The 22,756-nt window shown below is 42.2% G+C and overlaps 1 protein-coding gene across 1 annotated transcript; it reads right to left on the bottom strand.

The window, feature by feature from the left end:
- Nucleotides 1-12,561: 12,561 nt before the first annotated feature.
- On the bottom strand, nucleotides 12,562-21,635 carry LOC117963861 (deoxynucleoside triphosphate triphosphohydrolase SAMHD1-like). The gene is made up of 16 exons (XM_034905348.2): nucleotides 21,102-21,635; nucleotides 20,072-20,138; nucleotides 19,615-19,690; nucleotides 19,028-19,188; nucleotides 18,724-18,839; nucleotides 18,358-18,428; nucleotides 17,691-17,858; nucleotides 17,311-17,411; nucleotides 16,812-16,920; nucleotides 16,546-16,637; nucleotides 16,277-16,392; nucleotides 15,888-16,027; nucleotides 15,526-15,618; nucleotides 15,087-15,191; nucleotides 14,855-14,992; nucleotides 12,562-14,627 (listed from the first exon to the last, which is right to left on the bottom strand). Exons 1-16 carry the CDS (start codon nucleotides 21,289-21,291, stop codon nucleotides 14,445-14,447), a joined length of 1,926 nt encoding a protein of 641 aa, XP_034761239.1. The 5' UTR covers nucleotides 21,292-21,635; the 3' UTR covers nucleotides 12,562-14,444.
- Between the last annotated feature and the right edge of the window lie 1,121 nt (nucleotides 21,636-22,756).

Genomic DNA, 22,756 nt, shown 5'->3' with positions numbered 1-22,756 from the left:
ACAGGAAATGACCCCACTAAGTGGTTCACACAACTTCCTGTTAGAATGCTGCAACCATGCTGCTCTCCTGTGACCACAGCGCCGGTCAGCATGAAGCACTGCGGCTTCTCCTAACAGGAGCTCTGCCCCTTGTCGATGTGTGTGGGCTGCTGCATGTCTCTGTTGGCACCTGCTGATAAAGAGAGGAGGCAGGTGCTGTTATGCCAAAAGAGCCTCGTTATTTACAGGGCTGAAGTCAAGGCCAGTGTCTTACAAGAGAAGGCCACATCCCTCATGTCAAGCACAGGATCGAACAATAACACAATATATCCTGTTCTACTGCAGTCATTTTGTATTGCACTGCAGAGTACCAGGGCCCATATTCCAGGTGGAACCTTTTATTCCAGTTGGAATTCCTTCATTACAGAGTTAAGGTGTGCTACTGCATACAGCAGTACATTTTTATAAGGTAGGCAATCAAACTCTGTCAATGGCCAAACTGGTTAACAGTTGACACTTTTGTTATAATAAACTATAAACATTTGCAACTAAAGGAGATTTATCACAGCATCAAAAATGTCAGTGGAAAGCCTCGTGCTGTGTTAGAAAATAATTTAAATGTTTTTACATTGCTGCATGTATGTCTTAGAAAGTCTGCAATTCCACATCCTGACAGGTTAAGACCCCTGTAAGCCCCTAATTCTAAGGCAAGATGAACTGATTGACTTGGGGGAGGGATACATCTTCCAGAAAAGTAATCCAGCAGTGAAGCAACTCAGGCTGACCCTGAGAGACAGGAAGAAGCTGTCAGGAATGTATAAACAAGTCTCATCCTGCACTCCAGATGAAGGCTTCCAGCAGTTTCTCAGGAACAGCCTATTCCACTAACGACAGACACACAGCACTCCCAGTACGGGACTCGGGTTCAGCTTTCTTGAAACGCTTCATTGTGAATTTTGTGTCTGACAACGGTCTGTATGACCTCAAAGTATGTACAACGCAGGGTGCTGTGAGGAAAGAGGATGCTGAGTAGAGAAGAACTCTGTCTGTTCACAGAGTAGTGCAGTACAGAGATGGGTTCAGGCAGTGGCACTGTGTTATGTGTAACAGTTTTGTAAAGAGGGTTGTGGGTATAGAGTTGGGTTTCATTGCTAGAATGATGTTTTTGTTTTGTAGTTCCATGTTTGAACATAGGAGGGTACAGAGGATCTCTGTTATAAGTATAGAGGAGTACAGCTCTGGTTTACAGTCTTGAAAGGCTTTAGAGATGTTTTCAATAGAGGCAGTCACTGCTTACCCTGGAACAATTTTTCAAACAAATAAATGCTGCTTTCTGACAGACAGGAAATGGCCCCAGACAACTTCCTGCTTAAAATGCCACAATCTCTCCTCCCCTGGGACTGGTCTTATCACCAGTGGTCCTGTTGTCAAAACAAGCTGGTTTTCATCAACACAGCTTCAACACAGACTGGTCCAAATCTAAACGTGTGTTTATACAGTACTGTGCAAAAGTTTTAGGCTGGTGTGAAAAAATGCTGTAAAGTAAGAATGCTTTCAAAAATAGTTAATAGTTTATATTTATCAATTAACAAAATGCAAAGTGAGTGAACAGAAGAAAAATCTACATTAAATCAATATTTGGTGTGACCACTCTTTGCCTTCAAAACAGCATCAATTCTTCTAGGTACACTTGCACACACTTTTTGCAGGAACTCGGCAGGTAGGTTGGCCCAAACATCTTGGAGAACTAACCACAGTTCTTCTGTGGATTTAGGCAGCCTCAGTTGCTTCTCTCTCTTCATGTAATCCCAGACAGACTCGATGATGTTGAGATCAGGGCTCTGTGGGGGCCATACCATCACTTCCAGGACTCCTTGTTCTTCTTTACGCTGAAGATAGTTCTTAATGACTTTCGCTGTATGTTTGGGGTCGTTGTCATGCTGCAGAATAAATTTGGGGCCAATCAGATGCCTCCCTGATGGTATTGCATGATGGATAAGTATCTGCCTGTACTTCTCAGCATTGAGGAGACCATTAATTCTGACCAAATCCCCAACTCCATTTGCAGAAATGCAGCCCCAAACTTGCAAGGAACCTCCACCATGCTTCACTGTTGCCTGCAGACACTCATTCGTGTACCGCTCTCCAGCCCTTCGGCGAACAAACTGCCTTCTGCTACAGCCAAATATTTCAAATTTTGACTCATCAGTCCAGAGCACCTGCTGCCATTTTTCTGCACCCCAGTTCCTGTGTTTTTGTGCATAGTTGAGTCGCTTGGCCTTGTTTCCACGTCGGAGGTATAGCTTTTTGGCCGCAAGTCTTCCATGAAGGCCACTTCTGACCAGACTTCTCCGGACAGTAGATGGGTGTACGAGGGTCCCACTGTTTTCTGCCAATTCTGAGCTGATGGCACTGCTGGACATCTTCCGATTGCAAAGGGAAGTAAGCATGATGTGTCTTTCATCTGCTGCAGTAAGTTTCCTTGGCCGACCACTGCGTCTACGGTCCTCAACGTTGCCCGTTTCTTTGTGCTTCTTCAAAAGAGCTTGGACAGCACACCTGGAAACCCCTGTCTGCCTTGCAATTTCTGCCTGGGAGAGACCTTGCTGATGCAGTATAAATACCTTGTGTCTTGTTGCTGTGCTCAGTCTTGCCATGGTGTATGACTCTTGACAGTAAACTGTCTTCAGCAACCTCACCTTGTTAGCTGAGTTTGGCTGTTCCTCACCCAGTTTTATTACTCCTACACAGCTGTTTCTGTTTCAGTTAATGATTGTGTTTCAACCTACATACCCAGCTCCTGGTCCAGGCCCTGGTACTCTCCCGCCTAGACTACTGCAACTCCCTCCTGGCTGGCCTCCCTGCGTCCACCACCCGTCCGCTCCAGCTCATCCAGAACTCTGCTGCCCGCCTGGTGTTCTCTCTGCCTCACTTCGTCCACTACTCTGCTCGCTCCACTGGCTCCCGATCACCGCTCGCATCCAGTTCAAGACTCTTGTACTAGCCTACAGATGCCTTGACCAGACTGCACCCAGCTACCTCCAGACCCTCATCTCTCCCTACACCCCCACTCGACCTCTCCGCTCCGCCTGCACTAGAAGACTAGCTCTACCTCCGCTACGCTCCCCCGCCTCCAGAGCCCGCTCCTTCTCCACCCTTGCTCCGCAGTGGTGGAATAACCTTCCTACAGATGTCAGGACTGCCCAGTCCCTGACCACATTCCGGCACCTCCTTAAGACTCACCTCTTCAAACAGCACCTGTAGAACTCCTCTGTTTGTATCCTGGGACACTATCACCCTTCATGTAAATGTGCTTTATTTTGCTCTTATCTGCCCCCTATTTTACTGCATTTAATCCTGTACTTCAGAATACTGTAATCTGCCAAGTGCTTAACCTGTAGTACTTTGTATTTAATCATATCCTGATGTAACTATCACTATTTAGTCATATCCTGATGTAACTCACTATTATCTGCTGTATTATTGAATTGTGGTTTGTCACACTTGTACTTTGCTTGAACAAAAGTTATTGTATTTCTTGCTCTTATTGTATTACTTGTATTGTAACACTTGAAATGTATTTGCTTATGATTGTAAGTCGCCCTGGATAAGGGCGTCTGCTAAGAAATAAATAATAATAAATAATAATACATATTGAATTGATGATCATTAGCACCTGTTTGGTATAATTGTTTAATCATACACCTGACTATATGCCTACAAAATCCCTGACTTTGTGCAAGTGTACCTAGAAGAATTGATGATGTTTTGAAGGCAAAGGGTGGTCACACCAAATATGGATTTGATTTAGATTTTTCTTCTGTTCACTCACTTTGCATTTAGTTAATTGATAAATATAATCTATTAACATGTCTATTTTTGAAAGCATTCTTACTTTACAGCATTTTTTGCACTGCTTTTGCACAGTACTGTGTATATATATATATATATACAGTATATATATATATATATATATATATATATATATATATATATATATATATATATATATATATATACATTGTATATATTGTCTATTCTTTCATATAATGTGGTCCCTTTTATATGTTCACTTGTCATGAACAGAAGTTTCATAAGGAACTTTATATAAAAAAAACTGAAGTAGTACCAGTGTAATCATAATGTTTTATTTTCTTTTAATTTGTCATTAAACAGTAAGGCACCATTTCTGCCCCTTTTTTTAAATGTTAATGAATTTGTGTTACTGTGTACATTGAAGATTATTTTAATATCATATTTCTGTGGAGTATAAACAGTCGGCCTCCATCAGGGGTGCCATAACCAGGAACTATTTTTTTCTTTTTTAATTTCGTGTACCCAATTATTTTACCCCCACTTTTCTGCCCACTTTTTTTACCAGGAACGCTGTGACAAAAAGCAAGCTCAGTTTAGCTACTGGGTGATGTTAGAGTTTAGCCAGTAAGGCTGGGTATGGGAGAGGCAGCACTGCTCCCCTGTAGGGGGTTGCACATCATTTGACCTCCTTGGATTTGACTTGACTGTCTCAATGCCTGCACCAGCTGTAAAAATAAAACCCCACTGAGAGTGAGGAGAGTTGCTTTTATAGCATGTCCTAAAAAGATCAGCAACACATCAGGGCAGCAACACCCCTAACCTATCCCACCCCCGTTTCAGGCATCACATGGAGAATTTGTCCCTGGGGGTCAGTTCTCTGACGGGACGGGTGGAAGTAGGCTTGTTTTCATGAGCCCAGCTCTCCTCACCCTACAGTGTGGAGCTCTTTCTCAAGCATGCATGAATCCATCACTCAGTGGCCTGGAGCAGGGGAGAAACACAACACGGGTCAGGTCTCAGTTGTTGTGTTTGAAACAGTCTATCTGATGCTGGGAAAGGAAGACATCTCCTTCTTCTTCTTCAACAGGTTTCACTGCTTACACAATAACACCTGCTGGATACTAACAGGACTGCACTCAAACCTGCTATGAAGAGCACTCAGAGCACATTAACCGCACTCTTCAGGGTCTCAGAAGCAGCCTGCATGCAGCTGGAGAAGAGTGATTGCAAATAACTGTTCACACAATCAGTGCCATAAGTGAAAATGATAGTTGAGATGCATATGCTGGTGCAAACCAGTGACCCTGCGCACCATACAGCATCTTTGAACCTCATCTCATCTCACCGACAGGGGTCAGAATTTGTAACGGCAGTGTCTTAAGCAGACTGCCTGTTACACCAGGATGAGCTGTTCAAACTCAGATACGTGTGGCTAAAAAACATCATTTTGTATTGGTTCAAATTCTTACTGAATGTAATAAACCCAATGTTTCTGTATGGTTTTAAGTCTGTTCCGAATTTAACCCACAAAATCTGAGAGAGTCTGAGGGACAGGGGGACAGGGAGACAGGGAGGGGTGCAGGCCAGTGTAGACACGCTCCTGATGGCAGGGAGGGTGAGCAGCGTGTGCCGAGCCCACTGATCAACAGATACTCAGCTGGAGCCCTGCAGGCACAGAGGTGCACCTGCCTCAGATCCTGCAATTCTGTGCCCAGGAGCCTTCAGGAAAACAATACCAGTGATCCATTCAACAGGACCTGGGGATTTTAATTCTAAATTCTTTTTTTTGGTGCTGGGTCCTAGATTGCAATTTGGATGCGGCAACATGCATTCACCTTAAAAAACCTTGCTGTCCTTATAAATGTATTACATTTATAAATGAAGCACCGAAATACAAAGATAACAACAAATATTCTTATGTCGACATTTTGCAAGTCAACACACCCTAAGAATTGCTTACAACACAACATGAGCCTGAAACACACCTGTCTCGCTAGAGCACATTGCAGTTCATTCCCAGGGTGCACCTTGTTCTTCACACTTTTACACAAGCAGCCAATCGGCACAATACCTGGGCTCTGTGTGCGTGTGCCGAGCCCACTGATCAACAGATACTCAGCTGGAGCCCTGCAGGCACAGAGGTGCACCTGCCTCAGATCCTGCAATTCTGTGCCCAGGAGCCTTCAGGAAAACAATACCAGTGATCCATTCAACAGGACCTGGGGATTTTAATTCTAAATTCTTTTTTTTGGTGCTGGGTCCTAGATTGCAATTTGGATGCGGCAACATGCATTCACCTTAAAAAACCTTGCTGTCCTTATAAATGTATTACATTTATAAATGAAGCACCGAAATACAAAGATAACAACAAATATTCTTATGTCGACATTTTGCAAGTCAACACACCCTAAGAATTGCTTACAACACAACATGAGCCTGAAACACACCTGTCTCGCTAGAGCACATTGCAGTTCATTCCCAGGGTGCACCTTGTTCTTCACACTTTTACACAAGCAGCCAATCGGCACAATACCTGGGCTCTCCACCAGGGAGCCACCATTACCTCTGGTTGTCACCACACCCTCCAGGTCGTAAGCTTTCCTTCAGCTTCTCCAGACACAAAGTGAAAAGGGATTCGTCAGGCCATGTAGCTTTCTGCCAGTGGCCAATGGCCCATGTCAGTTCCCAGTGAATGGAGATCTTTTGTCACTAATGTAGGCATCTGCAGTGCAGGGTTAGAATGTCAGATAGTTAGGGCTGGAGCCTTCCTAATGCAGGGAACTTCCTGCTGGATGTCACGCCCACATATAGAACAAACAGGTTCAACATCGGGGAGCAGCAGCATTTCTTAAAACACTTAACAGCTGACAATAACGGTATAGACACGTCCTGCTAGATAAGGGGTTAAATATCAATTTTTGTGGGGTTGTCACTTTTTGTGTGCGCAGGATCTCTCTTTTGCTAGACCAATAATCAGTGCAGTGTTTCCTTGCTAATGTTATAGCGTAGGCATAATTTCCCTGTCTCCAATTTGATGTCGCTCTAATCAATGGCAGCTGTGGATTCTGCCAGAACAAACAGCCAAACTGATAGATAACATCTTCACTGCATCCCCCCAGCTGGAAGCGATCAGCTTGCCGTGTAGAGCAGACAGCTATGTAACCGGACCAGACCTTCACAGGGATATCACCTCCCTGATTCATTAAAGACAGTCGGCAACAAGGATTATAACAAGAGCTTGGAGCATTTCACTGGTTTAAGAGCCATTAAGACTCTCAACCACTGTAGTATGAACCATATTCTGCTGTTTATCCTTATAGAAGTTTGCTGCGGTATTCTTGCCTAGTAAAATAAATCTGCATGTATCCCATGCATTTATAATAGTTTACCACCTTTTTGCATTTATAATAGTTTACCACCTTTTTTTTTTACATACTTCACCATACCATGTTCTCTATATTTTACTACTTCTTATGCTTTTGGCAAACTTTCTTAAGGGTGCACTAAGTTTCACAGAAAGGCATTAGGTATGGGTAAAATGTGTTACATTTCATTAGTTAATGGTGTAACGTTTAGTATTGCCCTGTTGAATGCCGCCCTGATTTCTTCACTGTTATAGAAAATCTCTGTTTCCTGTCATCACAACAACAGTAATAATCCTCCAAGTATGAGTCAAAGAGGGAGCAGCCAAGGAGACCACTTCAAACCTGAAACTGCACCCTAAACACTGATTTTCAAGCAGGTGGTTGCACTGATTAATACAAAGGGTGTGTCTGCTTGGCTGCACCTGCCACAGAAGAATGCTCACCTGTATTCACTTGGATTGCAAAGATATGTGGAAAGCATGTGCCTGAGGGTCCCTGGGAGGGGCAGTACCAGGAGAACAGTGTAATTGTGCTCCAGTCCAGGCTTGCTATGCCTGGGAGACAGGGGAGGGGTGAGTGGGTAGCTATTGTTGCGGCACATTCTAGCCCTGCAGGCCAGTGTAGGCACGCTCCTGATGGCAGGGAGGGTGATCAGCGTGTGCCAAGCCCACTGATCAACAGATACTCAGCTGGAGCCCTGCAGGCACAGCAGTGCACCTGCCTCAGATCCTGTGCCCAGGAGTCTTCAGGAAATCTGCTGCTAAACACAGGTGGGATTTAAGCCCCAAATTGAATACTGTAAAAATAATACAGCAGGGAAAGTCTCCGGTCTTGAATATTTATATACAGTAGGTGACCTGATGTACCTTGATTTGGAGTGTGCATACCTAATGAGAGCAATTAGCAAGCCGTTATCATGTAAAAAACGCACAATTAAACCAATATAACACGCTGTCACTGAAGAAATGCTGTACAAAGGGGTGGTGTCGGGAGCTACATTATGGGATAGAAAACCTTTTACTTTTCTGAAACGGCAAACAAGAACAAATAAAAACTAGGTACTAGGTTTTGTAACATTATTTTTAAATTAGGAGAGCGGGGATTCTTTCCGTATTATATATGTGCATGGTGAGATATTCTACACAGTACGGTAAGAGAGGTGTCCGATCTCTTCTAAGCAGTACGGTAGCAGGTAGCTGCTGGCACTGAGCAGGTGTTTCAGAGGAGCTCTCAGTCCTTCGAGCCCCAGGCTCTCCGCAGGTCAGACACCTGTCCACTGCCTTTCAGAAGGGACTCAGGTTACCACAGACTCCCTGAGTGCTGAGGGGCAGGACAGATTGGGCAGTCAGGGTTCAGCAACCTGCCTGGAGTCACACGACGACATCAGCAGCTGTCACTCTGAAACACAACTCTCTCTGACCACAACCGTGGGCCCACGTGGAAAAAAAAAACAATACATGCTGTATTCATGCAAAGCAAATAGCTCATCCTGAACTCACATGAAATTGTTAATACAATATATGCATTTACACAGAATGCTGAATGACTGGTTTTTATCAATTACCCCCACAGCTCACTAAATACTCCTCTATAGAAAATGTGTTACTCATAAGCTAAAGATGGAAGCGAGCAAACTGTCCCACAATTGAAGTTTATAAGAATGAAGAATGGCTTGAGAGACATGTGTTAATACTTTACTCCCACATTTCTGTAATGGGGACTCCCAGTATGTTTACATGCACAAACTCCCCGTCTTTCTGCACTCTGGGAACGTCATTTTGAAATACCAAAGCTGTAAATGTTTTCAACAGTTATGATACTGAACTGCCAGCAAGCCCCTTAACCACAATGCAAAAGAGCTGGGCCCGTCTGCATTCGTGGTTGTAGAGCTTTTAACCTCATCTCATCTCTCCCACAGGGACCAGAGTCTGTTACATCAGTGCATAACACAATGCTGGCCGTAACAACAGCGCCACCTTTGGCCTGGAAAGTAGATTACTAGCACCCAATAAGGAAACAATTATTATTGAAATGAATTTTTATTAAGCAATTTGTGAGGATCTGTGTTCTGCGGGGGGTAATGCAGATCCTGTGTTTTTGAGGAGTTCCCACAGCACTTGCCTTAAACTCCCAACAGTGCTACCCCCACTACTCCAGACAAAAGTCTTTCCAGATGCTGCTCCTTGAAAGAATGACTCAATTTCACCAAACCATTGGCTGTCTGAAAGCAGAGCCCCAGGCCACACGCTACTTCTCAAGGCTACGCTGTCTGAATATCTCAAACGTTGAATGTACTGTACACTGAGGTCTGGAGAGAATAGGCAACATACTGCATTCTCAAGGGAAACTGTGCTCAGGCTAAAATATGCCTGTTTGAATTGCTGTTAAGGACCTGTTCATGTAGGAAATCTGGTAGTATACTATAAGATACTGGTTTTATCTGATGAGTGACACAAGAGGCAGCTGGGGTGTTGGGTTACACAGGAATGGGGGGCATATAGGAACAGAGGGGTGTAATCTTTCATTACATATCATTCAGATGTTGCATTGATTTTCAAAGTGATTCTAAAGATTGCATGACAGATTGGATTATTTTGCTTTGCATTCCTATGATTAGGGTTGTCTAAAGCAGCATGCACTTAATGTTACAGTGTTGTGTATTGTCTATGAAGGTGTGATCAATGCTACAGTGTCCAGTTCACATAAAGTGTTCCCAGTTGTTACACTGCAGTCACTGCCTGTGGTTTTACAAGTTTCCCATTAAAACTGTTGATTCTCAACGGGATGTTAGCTGAGCTACTGCAACAGCCATGACACCTGAGATCAAAGACGGTCTCACACAACATTAGACTAGTGCCTCTCTCACCCTCTCCTCTTCTCTTCTTCTTCTTCGTGTGGTACCACCTGTCTAAGGAATTCAGCTACCTTCCTCCTCACCACACAGTTTGTTGCTTTCACAGCAGCAGTCATCAAGATTCTTTCAAAACAGAACAATGCAGCTGCCAAGAAAGGCTCACAAACCCTGAGACCGCAATGGTGACAGGAAGAGATAGAACGGTGGGAAATGGCATTGTCACCTGTTCTGTATTTTAAGGAACTGCTACCGATCAGCTTGATTTCGTTTCTTATTATATTTTCAAATCTTGTAAAGGAGATAGAAAAGCAAAAAAAAAAAAAAAAACACACTAGAATTTCTGTATTAAGATTCAATTGTTATTTCAATATCATCTCATCTGACAGATATTTGGTGCAAATATGGGGATTTTTAGACACTGACACTGATCCACTTCCTATATTCAGCAACAAACTACTGTATACAGGACATGTATATAGCTAACCAGTAGTGTTTTGCCTGTGAACCAAAGGCATCCTCATCTGGACTTCCAGAGGACATCTCCCCTTTACTTGCCAGCTCTCTCAGTGTGCACGCTGGTGTGGAGCCCTGCCAAGACCAGAGACCCCCGAGGCTTCCAGTCACAGTCTGCTTTTCATTCCCTTCAGCCCCCGCCATTCCCCTGGATCTCTAACACACACAGCTTCTCATTAACCTCCAGACAGAGGGGGGGGGGGGGGGGGGGGGGGGGGGGCTCAGGATCCCAATCAAAGGAGCAGAGCACTGCAGACACAACATGTGCGGGGGTCTGGAGACAGCAAGCTGGAATCAGTGGCTTAACGAGGGCTGAAACGCTACATTCACAGCACTCCACAAGGCTGGTGCGGCTGCAGGCATGCTGAACAGCGATCCATCAGAATCAGGGACAGTTGAGAAGCGTGTGTGTGTGTGTGTGTGTGTGTATGTGTGAGCCAAGCTCCTTGGAAGTTTGCGCTTGGGAGGGCTGCAAAGCAAGTGCGAGTGGGGGTGCAGACGAGTGAAAGCACCTTGCAGCAGCTGCTCTCAATTATCTGGGAGAACAGGCGGAGACCACTGGCGCCAGTTGGGAGCCGGGAGGTCAGGAAGGAGAAAGATTATCAGAATAGGAGCAGGCAGTCAGCCCCTGTGGATCCAGCTGCAGGCTGGCAAATCAGGGATCAGGGGCTCAAATCACACGCAGCCACGGACTCACAGGGGTAAGCCACTTCCCCTTCCTTCAGTGGCAGCCACATCCTTGCTGTGAGATGATAAAACAGTGTCTCAGTTTCTCATTATCTGTGCAAGGTTCCCTATATAAAATGTTAGAATCTATTCCACAGAGCTCATTCAAATAGAATAAGGGGGAGTGACCCTAATCATATGAATGCAAGTAAGAAAGGTCAGTCTGTCATGTGATCTGAGGAGTACATTGTGTGCTTGGGGGGGGGGGGGGGGGGGGGGGGGGGGGGGGGGGCTGATACTGCTGTGAGTCAGTAGACATAACACAATGGAAAAGATTAAGAACTTCACAGCAGCTTCAAAAAGGCCCACTTAGTTGGGTTTTATAGCTGAAAATAAAAATGTTCACTTCAATTTCTTGTTACATGAAACAAACATTGCATAATCTTGAATGAAATGGTCTGGCTCCTGTGTTCCGTACAGCATACAGGATTGGTTCTCCGATTGTTTTTCTTCCCTATCCCGTCCCGTTAGATGAGCACACTGAACTGAGACCGAATTTCCTACAACACCTTCTATATCACCGCACCCCAATACTTGACATGCCCTTATAGAAAGTATAGTAAATATAGTAAAGACTTTAGGGAAAAGGCTTCTTTCCTTCACTAGCAGGAATAAGCAATGCCCCAGAAGAGCTTCTCCCCTGTACCACTACTTCTGAAAACTTTTTAAACAAAATAAATTCTAATAAAACAAGACTTTACCTAGGAGTCGGTAATAAATAAATACATACATATTGCAAACTAGAGTCAGTGAAAGGGCTGTAACTTCTTAAATGACAACTTTCACCTGTACTTCTGTTACTCCAAACTTAAATGCCAACAAAATATATATTTGACTGCCATCTAGTGGACAAAAGATGCCTGTACACAGATATATATAGCAGCAGAGAACAGAGGAGTTTTCATTAAACTGGTTAACAGGCACTTTGGAATCCATGAACCAGAAACACAACACTAGTCTGCCATCTGGTGGACAGTTTAAAACAACAACGACAATCGGTAAAAAAAAAAGCTAGATGTGGACCTGCAACATTACCACCACTAATTCTCCAAACAGGCAACGTAATATTCTAATCTCACCTTGAATTATATAGAACTGCTTCAGATATGTTATAAAGAAATCCTGAGCCAGAATGCTGCCTGGAAGATTTTGGACAATATATATATATATATATATATATATATATATATATATATATATATATATATATATATTTATTTATTTTCTGTAACATTGCCTACCACCAAACAATAAGCAACTTGACCACAGGGGCTTTACATGTCACTGAAAATAGACAAAAGACACAAGGCAATTGAAATACTTTTTTATTATTATTTGTAACAATCATATATACGTATATATATTGCATGTTATACATACATACATATCGAATAGTAGTACATATATCCGGCTTGGGCCACTTAAATGAACTGAAATAAAACCCAACAGCCTGAAACAACCTATAAAAAAGAACATTCTAACAGCTTGGAAAATAAATACGCCAACACAATCAATCATTTATTTTACAATACCCAACTGCTTCCTCTATGGTGCTTGTGTGTATCGTGCTCATGAGTGGATGTCAATGGCAATCGCACTGGCAACATGTACACAGAGTGCTAGCAGGCACCAGGACAGCTTCCTTCAACAGCTCATCCTCTCCCACACAGAGCGCTGTGTTGGGTACTGTTGTGGTTTTGCTACATTGACGAATGCAAACTTTCAAGAGCACCCAGCTCCTTGCACCTGAGCTTGATTGGATTTTCCACTTTCTCAAAATGTTTGACGATGTAGCCGTCTTCTATTGTACTCAAGACTGCTACTGCCAGGCAACATACTTTATTAAAAAAGATAGTTTGCCAAATCGTAACAATTCAATCACTACACATGTTATTAACCCACTTTAAACACCCACATTGCTTACATTGCTTAATAACATAAAATTAAATGTCTCCACCAACTTATACTATTATTTAAGCCCTGATTTTCTCCAGAATTTACAAATGTCCCCTTATTTCTTCCTCACTGCAGGAATTCCCCACACAGCTCAAGAGAACTGCAGTGTCAGTGGGAGTTCTCCGATCCCACGACCAAACCAGTTTCCTCTTTCACACCCAGGAACTCAAGAGCCGACGTAAGCGAGCTACAGAAGCCATCCCTGCAGGTGTCTGCCTGAGTTCACTAAATGTCTGGCCGGTAGGGTTCACTGTAGCGCAAAGAGGAGAAACAGTCACTGCCGGTTTTACCTCCCTAACTCGCCAATACAATGGAATCCCCAGCGAAGACCGGCGACTTCACATAGCCAGGACGCGAACCTGCGCTCCCCTGACTGTATGGCTCACCCTGCACAAAGCATGGCCATGCTTTTACCAGGTGTGCCACTCGAGGACCCCTAAACAGCAATAACAATCACTACAACTGAAAGACATTCATTAAAATAAAAACAGACATTATGCTGAACGGCATTGTCAAAATAAAAACACAAAATAGGCCTACATTCAACATGGATCGTATTTCTGTGTGTAAGAAGATCTATGTCCTCCGAATTCAACTACTGTTGTATAGATTAAGAAAATAGCACATTTTAGAGAAACGTTTGACAGCTTTGAAGCTCTGCACCAACAGCTCACAATCCCATAGCAGCTGCTGGAAAAGTCTACATTGTAGGGAATATTAATATGCCAAGCCATAACAGACTTCCTTGAAATGAATGATATTTGGATAAGGTTAAGTTCAAACCCAGGACTGGGTTTTACCATTATTGAAAAGTTAAAATGACAAGTTTCATTACCACCCACGTCAAGTCTGCTGATGCACACAGCGGTTTGTCGATTTCCGCCTATTTTGGAAACTGAAAAACTTCTGGTTAGAAAATAAATAAATCTAGTAGGGATTTTACAATCGAAACGAATATGGCCAACGTTAGTTTTGCTAGAAAATAAAAAAAAAAGTTCTACACACATGTTGTAGTTAAACTGAAACTATGACATTCTAAAAAAAGCAAGCATTCATACAGTCCGGACAAGGCTGACTCAAATACAGTGCAATAAAAACAGCTTTGCCTCACTCTTTGGCAATCACTGTGAATGCCTGCCAGCATTCACATTGTGACAATCACTTACTATGATTGCTAACATCTTGTCCCCCCCCCCAAAAAAAAGCCTTTTGCCCAGTTCCAGGTTCATCAACCTCTATTGTTTAAGGTTGCTACTTCCCCCATTAACACTAGGGCCTTCCTTTTGGAAGAGCCTGGTTCTTGGTTTGAGAGTGGCTAGTGTCCCATTGGTAGGACCTGGGCAGTCATCCTCCGAGTCTTCCTCATCAATCCAGCTGGCTTTCAGCGGCGTCAGCTCTGGAGCGCAAATATCCCCATCCTAAACAGTTAAACAAACAATCGTGATTGGAGCAATTCGTTTTAATAACATTATATAGACATACACGTATATATTATTTTAATAAAAAAAGTTGCAGCATGAATTTATTTACACAAAAAAAACAACAACATCATCTGCCTCCAAGCTTTGGTTTATAAAATTAAAAGCAATGATGAAAGCGGGTCAGAATAACTGATTCCTAACACAAGGACCCATTCAGGTGTTACCTGTGGCTTGGTGAAGTCCCGGTTTATACACCACTGTACAAAGTATTTCTTGGCAGCCTCAATACTCTGCTCGTCAATTTTCTTGCAGTACACCCGGATCAGCTGCTCTGCAAACCTCTCTGGCAGCAGCTGAGACACCTGGAGTGAACAGGGCAACACACACCCAGTTAGTACTGTCAGCTTCCATCAGCACTACATTCACAAACAGGAACCGAGCATTGCAAACCAGTACCTGATTTCTGCGGATCCGAATGGCCTTTTGGGGGTCGTTCTTGCAGTAGAAGCGCACGTTATTTATGGGGTTCTTCTCCTTCATTCCGTAGTCCATGGAAATGATCTGCACGAGAGAAAACAAGGCACATATTGAGAACGCAAGAGAAGAAAGTGATACATGGGGACTATAAGACAGCTTAACCTTTTCAAATCGGACTATATTGCTAACACTGCAGCAAAAGAACGAGCTTGCAACACTTCTGGTTGTGCGATGTCCCGTTTTGTGTTTTATTCCTAATAAAAAACTAGAAAATTAAATTATTGCTAAATGTGGCTTGTAGTTCAATTCAAGCTTCAATTTTAGCAGGCTTTGATTATTTATATATTCACATGATTATTTATATATTCACATAGTATTGCATTTATAGACTGCAATACTGAGTCTGCAAGGTGTTTACAGTGACAATGAAATCCTCTGCTTGCAGCTTCACATCTGTAGAGTTCTGTGGGTAAGCTTGAGCGACCTCACTGGCCAAAATGTCAAGTTGATCCTGAAATAAATAAATAAATAAATAAATAAATAAATAAATAAAATGTCAGCAGATCATTGGGGTGCAGATCCTAATGGTTTTGCATTTTGTACAGGTAGCATTTTTAAGGCATAGAGCTTTCTGAAATTGTAATAAAAACTAATTTTTTACTAACGTTTTTCAAGTTAAATTGACACTTTGTCAAACTCACACACCTCTAATGAAACAGCCAAGGTGCAAGCCATCTTATTTATGCGATATTGTCACAGTGCATTTAGACATCAACTTACATTTGAAATCTTTGTTTTGGATTTGGGCTGCGTTTGTCCAACACATTTGTAGAGTTTACGGCAAATAACGTTATTGAGAATTTCACGGGCCTCTGCCAGCTCTGAGGTGCTGGAATACAAGATCTGCTGGAAGATGTGATCTATAAATAAAGAGATGCTTCATTAACTCTATATGCCTTTTGGTGGAAGCTGAAGACATCTAGTGTTTCATTTAGAACAAACATATTTGTTTAATTAACATGCTTTATACTTATTTTTGCACTGAAAAAAAATGCTGCTATGAATCAAGTTTCAAAAGAAAACAAAGTTTTACCGGGCCAAGATATTCTTAATTACAGAATTCATTCATAAAAGTTGCTTTTGCATAGAGATTGAACACAAGCACTAACCTGTAAGCTTGGTGTACGCCTCCATATCTTGAATAGCTGTGGAGATTGCATACTTCTTTCCCTGTGATCCTTCAATCTCAATGTAGGGATCTGCCTTCAGGAACGCTTCAGTAATCCTGGAGAATTAAAGATTTTTTTTTTAATGAAATGTTAATCATCATTTCACAATAACTTGATAACAATTTTCATTTTGTTTCATGCAAGCCTGTGCCTTTTAGCTCTAAATAAAGTGCTGGTTGTGATTCTGTCTTCAGTCTCTGCTTACTTACATTGTTTCAATGATATTCCCAACCTTGTGCTGGTAGGCTCTACGGTGGAGGCAGTTCCGCGTGTGAAACATATCGTAGAGATTCCCAGCTTCCTGGGGAACCAAAAATGTAAGAAGTGTTACAGCGACTGCAGCAGATCGGCAGGAAGATTGGATCTGTGACTCTCACTTTCTATTGGAGGACTTTACTTGATGAGGGCCCTCACTTCATTTCTGCATCTGCCTGGCATCTTCACTTACTGGAGAGGTTATGAAAACAACGTTTACCTTCTCTCTCGTGCAAATGTGTTTCTTTGTCCCGACTTCACAAACACGAGCGAACTTGAGGAAGCGTTTGTAGTCAAAGTTGTTTTGGATTCCAAGGTGGTGACAGTCCCTAAAAAAATGTAAAAAACCACCCAAAAAAACCCAACATTTTAAAATTATAGTCAATGAAAAGGACTCTAAAGACTGATAGAATCCAATATCACTAGTTTGCTACATTTTCTTGTTTTAAGGTTATGCTGTTGATAGTGACAAGGAAAGAAGTGGAACTGTTTCCATCATAGTATGAAGAAGGAATCTGATAATCTTCCCTTCTCTGGTTTTAAAGATCGTATTTGGGAATTGCTTAGAACCTCCAGCCAATGCTTCTCCTCCAGTCCCCATTAACAAATAGATATATGGCTTGTTTATTCTGTTTGAACCACACATTATTATTGTGCTGTTTGTACTTTGCAAATGTTCATTTATTGTAATTCATCATGTGATAAACTGAAGCACATACCTTGCAAAGTAATCCCATTTGTCCACATCTATACCATTTCTCTTGTTAGCCACAATCTCGTACAGGAAACCTTTGGCTTCTGTCCGTCCTTTATATGGCCACTAGAAATGAAAAAAATAGGCTTCAGAGGGCTGTAGTTACAAACCCCATGGAACATAATGGATTCCATACAAATGACTTGAATACATGCAAAAATCATTCAAATGACTGCCTATGCACTCAAGGTGAATGCTCTAACATGACTGCTGTAGCAGTGACATTTGTTCACCACACAGGCTGATAATACTTACTCAATACATTATTTTAAAACGTCTAGCACTGAAACCTGGTCACCTGCCTCTTCTATACCTCACACATGGGCTCAGATCATCTTTACTCACCAAAGCCGTCTCCTGGCCGTCTCCCTCCGGGATGCAGGTAGGTCCTGCAATCTGCTCTTTGATGAAGTGAAGGTCCTCTGGAAGCTCCAGGCCATGCTCCACCATCACAGACTCCAGCCCATTGACAGAGATGAGGTGATCAAACATCTGCAGTGATGCGGTCTCATGCTGAAATACAGGAAGAGTCGCCTATTACACTCTAATCTAAACTTTTGGTGAGAAATTATTATTTATTTATCCAAGGCAACAGAGGTGTTACAGGGCAGTGGAGTGTTACAATGCAAGCTTTTTAAACAGAGTATAATTTACAGTAAGTGCAAATAATAATACTAAAATACAATATGAACTAGGACGCAACAAGGATTACAACAAGTTGCATCTACAGTGACATATTCGTAGTGCAATAGTGCAAGGATAGTGTATTAGCTGAGGATCCAGTAACGTGGTGCTGCGGTCAGGCAAGTCCAGTGCAGAGTAGGAGGGGCGGATCATGAGCTCTACGACAGTTTAATTCACTGAGATTTCTGGATTCACAGGTCTTCTCCAACTCCAACTGAATTGGGCTGCGAGGCCAGCAGATAGACGGTTTTGGAGACAGATTTCTTGACCAGATGCAAATATTTTGGCCAGATTGTGCAACAAAACAATCATGCACAACCTGAATTACCTTCCAGTCAAGCGTTGGACAAGCTTTTGGGATGAATTTTCCATCAAACATGTGCGAAAAAGGACCATGACCTAAACATATTGAAAAAGAAAAGACTGTCACTGAAGTGTGTTGTATGATCATATTTACGAAGAGCAAGTTAAGAAGTTAAAAAAATAATCATTTTGAAAACCAGACGTAGACAGCTTGACGTAAAACACATTACTAAAAGTAAAAACAACTTATAAATAGTCTTTAATAAGATATTTTACTTTTAATCTATCATCTGTCCTGTAATTTAACTTCCAGCCAAGTTACATAATGCCACCAGTTTCAGATTATGAAACAGTTCTTTAAATGAAATAATCAGCCAGTTTGTTTGCTCACCCAGATCGTGGCACAGTCCTGCGATCTGCACACAAAGCATGTCCCTCTGGCTGATCTGCAGCTCAGGCTGACGCTCATGTAACACCTGGACCAGCCTCCCTGCCAGGTAACCCACCCTGCACAGGTGAACAAAAGATTCACACTCAGACAGAACAAATGCAGGATCACACTGCACAGCGGGAGGCATTAACAACTACAAGATCACGGTCAAAAGACACAAGAGCATAACTTTGCAACTTTTGATAAAGACCATTTACGCTAAATGTTCGGTCTGCAGTTGGGCACCCCTGCTCTCAGCCCGTACCCAATGGAGTGCTCAAACCGGTTATGGGAAGCCCCAGGAAACACGAAGAAGGCTCCCCCAAGCTGCTTGATGTAGTGGAGTCGCTGGAACTGAGGGGTGTCTATTATACGAACCAGCAGGGGGTGCAGCTCAATGTGCCCGTGGATGGGATCATTGAATATCTGCAAAGAAACCAATCAGACACTTCAGTGACGTTTCACCAGTCACTCAGTATTTGCACACTGAGTAGAAATGAGAAATATAATGTACACTTGTGCGCAGAATTTACTGTAAGCACTACAGACCACCAGTGTATGGTGGTCTGCATAGACCTGTAGTAATAACTGGTCAGCTTGCCTTACTAGGATTTTTGGCTTAGAAGCGCAGGTGAATGTGTAGTCCAGGTGACAGATATGACATAGTTTAATTCTATGTTAATATAACAAGCATATAAAAACAAACTGTCTGCAAAGACCACTTTGAGACAGTCACCACAGTTTAAAAGCAGGTTTGGCTTTTAAATGGAATTTGGTAGTTGGCATGCCAACATGAGCTTTTAACCACAGCTGAAGCAACTTAACCACAGTGTTCCTATGAATCCGTCTTACCTTTATTTTTTCAACGGGCGAGCAAAACCACAGCTTCCTGAAGCAGTGAAGCAGTTCCAACTGGACCCCAAGCAAGCTGAGGGAGACAAAAATACTGTAGTATAAACACTGTAGTATACTGTACTGAGTATCATTTAAACACATTTGTAGAAACAGTTTGACTATAAGGGCTAATGCAATGAAGGGCTAATGCAATGATCTCCAATCTGGATGGGTGACCAGGGAAACAAATTTAGTGTCTAGTCTTAATAACTTAGCCCTCAGTGAAGAGTCCAGCTCTGAATAGCAGGGTGCTTGGGGTGTCCTTCAGAGGAGAATTATTGAGGTGCACTGACATAACTTCCTAGAGAGACGCATGGGACAGATGCTTCCTTGGCCGGCACCCATAAAAAAAATAAATAAATAAATAAATAAATAATACATAGATACAAATAAAAAAAAAACACTCCTCTCTTACCAAATTCCCATTTTCTCCAGGTGAGCCTCTGTAAGGTAGGGCAGTGTCACTCCTGTAATCTGTTCATCTATAAAAACAAACAAACATGTTTTTTTATATTTTGTATGGTGGCACATAATGTCTGTAGATATCTCTTTGCCTTGAATGTTAATCATCTTAAAACAGGATTTGAAACCTCACGATAAGAATGCACTGTGTACATGGCAGAAGATCAAATAACCTTGAACTCTACTGCAGAATTACAAGGATGGAAGTGGTTCTGGAGAGACGCCAGTATGAAGCACATCTTTGAAGACAGGAACTTTGCTTCAACAGATTGCAAACTTGCCTTCCGCAGTCATGTGAAAACCACAACCCATAACATTTAAAAATTACAATATGGTTTAATAAACACTTCCAAAGTTCACATACTGCATTAAACCTTGAATCTCAAATATGACGAAAGGCTATATTATCTTGCACCTGGTGATTTGTTGTGTTCTGCACAGAATATCAAGGCCATTCAGTCTGGGCAATTCTCTAAACATGAGATAAAGCATTTGGCTGACAGATGTTTGAAGTCTGAATCATCTGCCAAATACCAGTCACAATCTCTGTGAGTTGCACTGCAAAACGTTTAAACAGAATCGTATAATCTGTGTTTAACACCCAGAGCAACACGTTTGGGTCCAGACTTGAAGATGTATGTGTCTAATATCCAAACGGGGTCGTTCTGAGCATACAGGGAAACCATTACACGAGGTTTTTAAAGCATCTATTGTATGTGTAAGAAAAGAGAAACAGATATAATACAGATACCATGTACCGAAAACATCACGGCACCTAAAAACACAGCGCTCTGCACATTTCATCTGACCGACACAAGCCGCAAAAATCGTTTTGTAACTTTCATTTATATCAGGCAGGAAAGGATTGCATCACACATTGATAATAAAAATGGATTAGTGCGTGACCTCAGCGTTTTGCACCCTATTTGCTTTTGTTTCACGTGTCAATAAGAAATAAACACGAGCAGAACGCCGGACCTCACCTCTGAATCGCTGCTGCCACTCCCCGTATCCCATGAGCCGCAGATAGCCGCAGACTTCATCGACTCCCCAGTCATGGTAGTCGCCGCTCGCCCCTATCACGTTGGAAATCTTTTTCTCCGGGGTTTTGAAACCATCTCCCGCATCCGAGTTTTCGATTCTGAAGCGCTTTCGGCTTTCTATCTGACTCATTTTTTTTTGTTTGTTTTTAATCTGGTCGTAAATTTAAAATTGAAAGCAAGGCCGTTGTGCTGTAAAGAAAGCAATCGCTTGCTGGAGCTTTCTATTTTTAAGCAAACCGCTTTACATGGGCCTCGAAATGAATTTGATAACCAAATGCCAACCTCTTCCGTAATGCAACAAATAAACTCCGCCTGCTCTTTTCGGTCAGCTGCACTGACTCCAAGCACCATTAGCGACCCCTACCCGTGGTAGCATAATAGTATATTACTGTATCTAAACTACAGTATCTTGTACTTTGTCATTTCTGTAAATTCAGATGGAGAATCCAATGTAACGTAAGTAGTGCATATTATTATTCTACAGAATTACGAGACGCCAAAACACGAATTGCAAAGTGACATTTCATTGTTAATTACACATTTATACAGAACAATACATAAGCAATTATCGTTTCCTAATGCATTTTTAAGTTGTAGAGCCTGTTCGGAACAGGTTGTAGCAGGTAAAACCTGCCCGTGCTCAAATGACTCATCTGGGAGGTTTTAGTTTGTGGTAGGCAATGCATCAACAATTTTGTTTTATGTGATGGTTGTTGTTTTTACAGTTAAAGCTGCACCATATGTGCATCCAAACATGTACTTTAAAAATACTTAATCATAAAGTAATAAGTAATATATATATATATATATACTGTGCAAAAGTTTTAGGCAGGTGTGAAAAAATGCTGTAAAGTAAGAATGCTTTCAAAAATAGACATGTTAATAGATTATATTTATCAATTAACTAAATGCAAAGTGAGTGAACAGAAGAAAAATCTAAATCAAATCCATATTTGGTGTGACCACCCTTTGCCTTCAAAACAGCATCAATTCTTCTAGGTACACTTGCACAAAGTCAGGGATTTTGTAGGCATATAGTCAGGTGTATGATTAAACAATTATACCAAACAGGTGCTAATGATCATCAATTCAATATGTAGCTTGAAACACAATCATTAACTGAAACAGAAACAGCTGTGTAGGAGGAATAAAACTGGGTGAGGAACAGCCAAACTCAGCTAACAAGGTGAGGTTGCTGAAGACAGTTTACTGTCAAAAGTCATACACCATGGCAAGACTGAGCACAGCAACAAGACACAAGGTAGTTATACTGCATCAGCAAGGTCTCTCCCAGGCAGAAATTTCAAGGCAGACAGTGGTTTCCAGATGTGCTGTCCAAGCTATTTTGAAGAAGCACAAAGAAACGGGTAACGTTGAGGATCGTAGACGCAGTGGTCGGCCAAGGAAACTTACTGCAGCAGATGAAAGACACATCATGCTTACTTCCCTTTGCAATCGGAAGATGTCCAACAGTGCCATCAGCTCAGAATTGGCAGAAAACAGTGGGACCCTGGTACACCCATCTACTGTCCGGAGAAGTCTGGTCAGAAGTAGCCTTCATGGAAGACTTGCGGCCAAAAAGCCATACCTCCGAC

Source organism: Acipenser ruthenus, chromosome 18 (assembly GCF_902713425.1).
Source record: "Acipenser ruthenus chromosome 18, fAciRut3.2 maternal haplotype, whole genome shotgun sequence".
NCBI lineage: Eukaryota > Metazoa > Chordata > Actinopteri > Acipenseriformes > Acipenseridae > Acipenser > Acipenser ruthenus.
The sequence above is the reverse complement of the archived record's forward strand: the minus strand, read 5'-3'. Positions and strand labels throughout refer to the sequence as shown.

Excerpts from the sequence above, each read along its gene's own strand:
- LOC117963861 (XM_034905348.2), bottom strand. The coding sequence starts at position 21,291 with ATGAGTCAGATAGAAAGCCGAAAGCGCTTCAGAATCGAAAACTCGGAT. Across the intron at positions 20,139-21,101 it reads GTGGCAGCAGCGATTCAGAG|ATGAACAGATTACAGGAGTG; the intron begins GTGAGGTCCGGC and ends TTGTTTTTATAG. Across the intron at positions 16,921-17,310 it reads AAATGGGATTACTTTGCAAG|GGACTGTCACCACCTTGGAA; the intron begins GTATGTGCTTCA and ends ACATTTTTTTAG.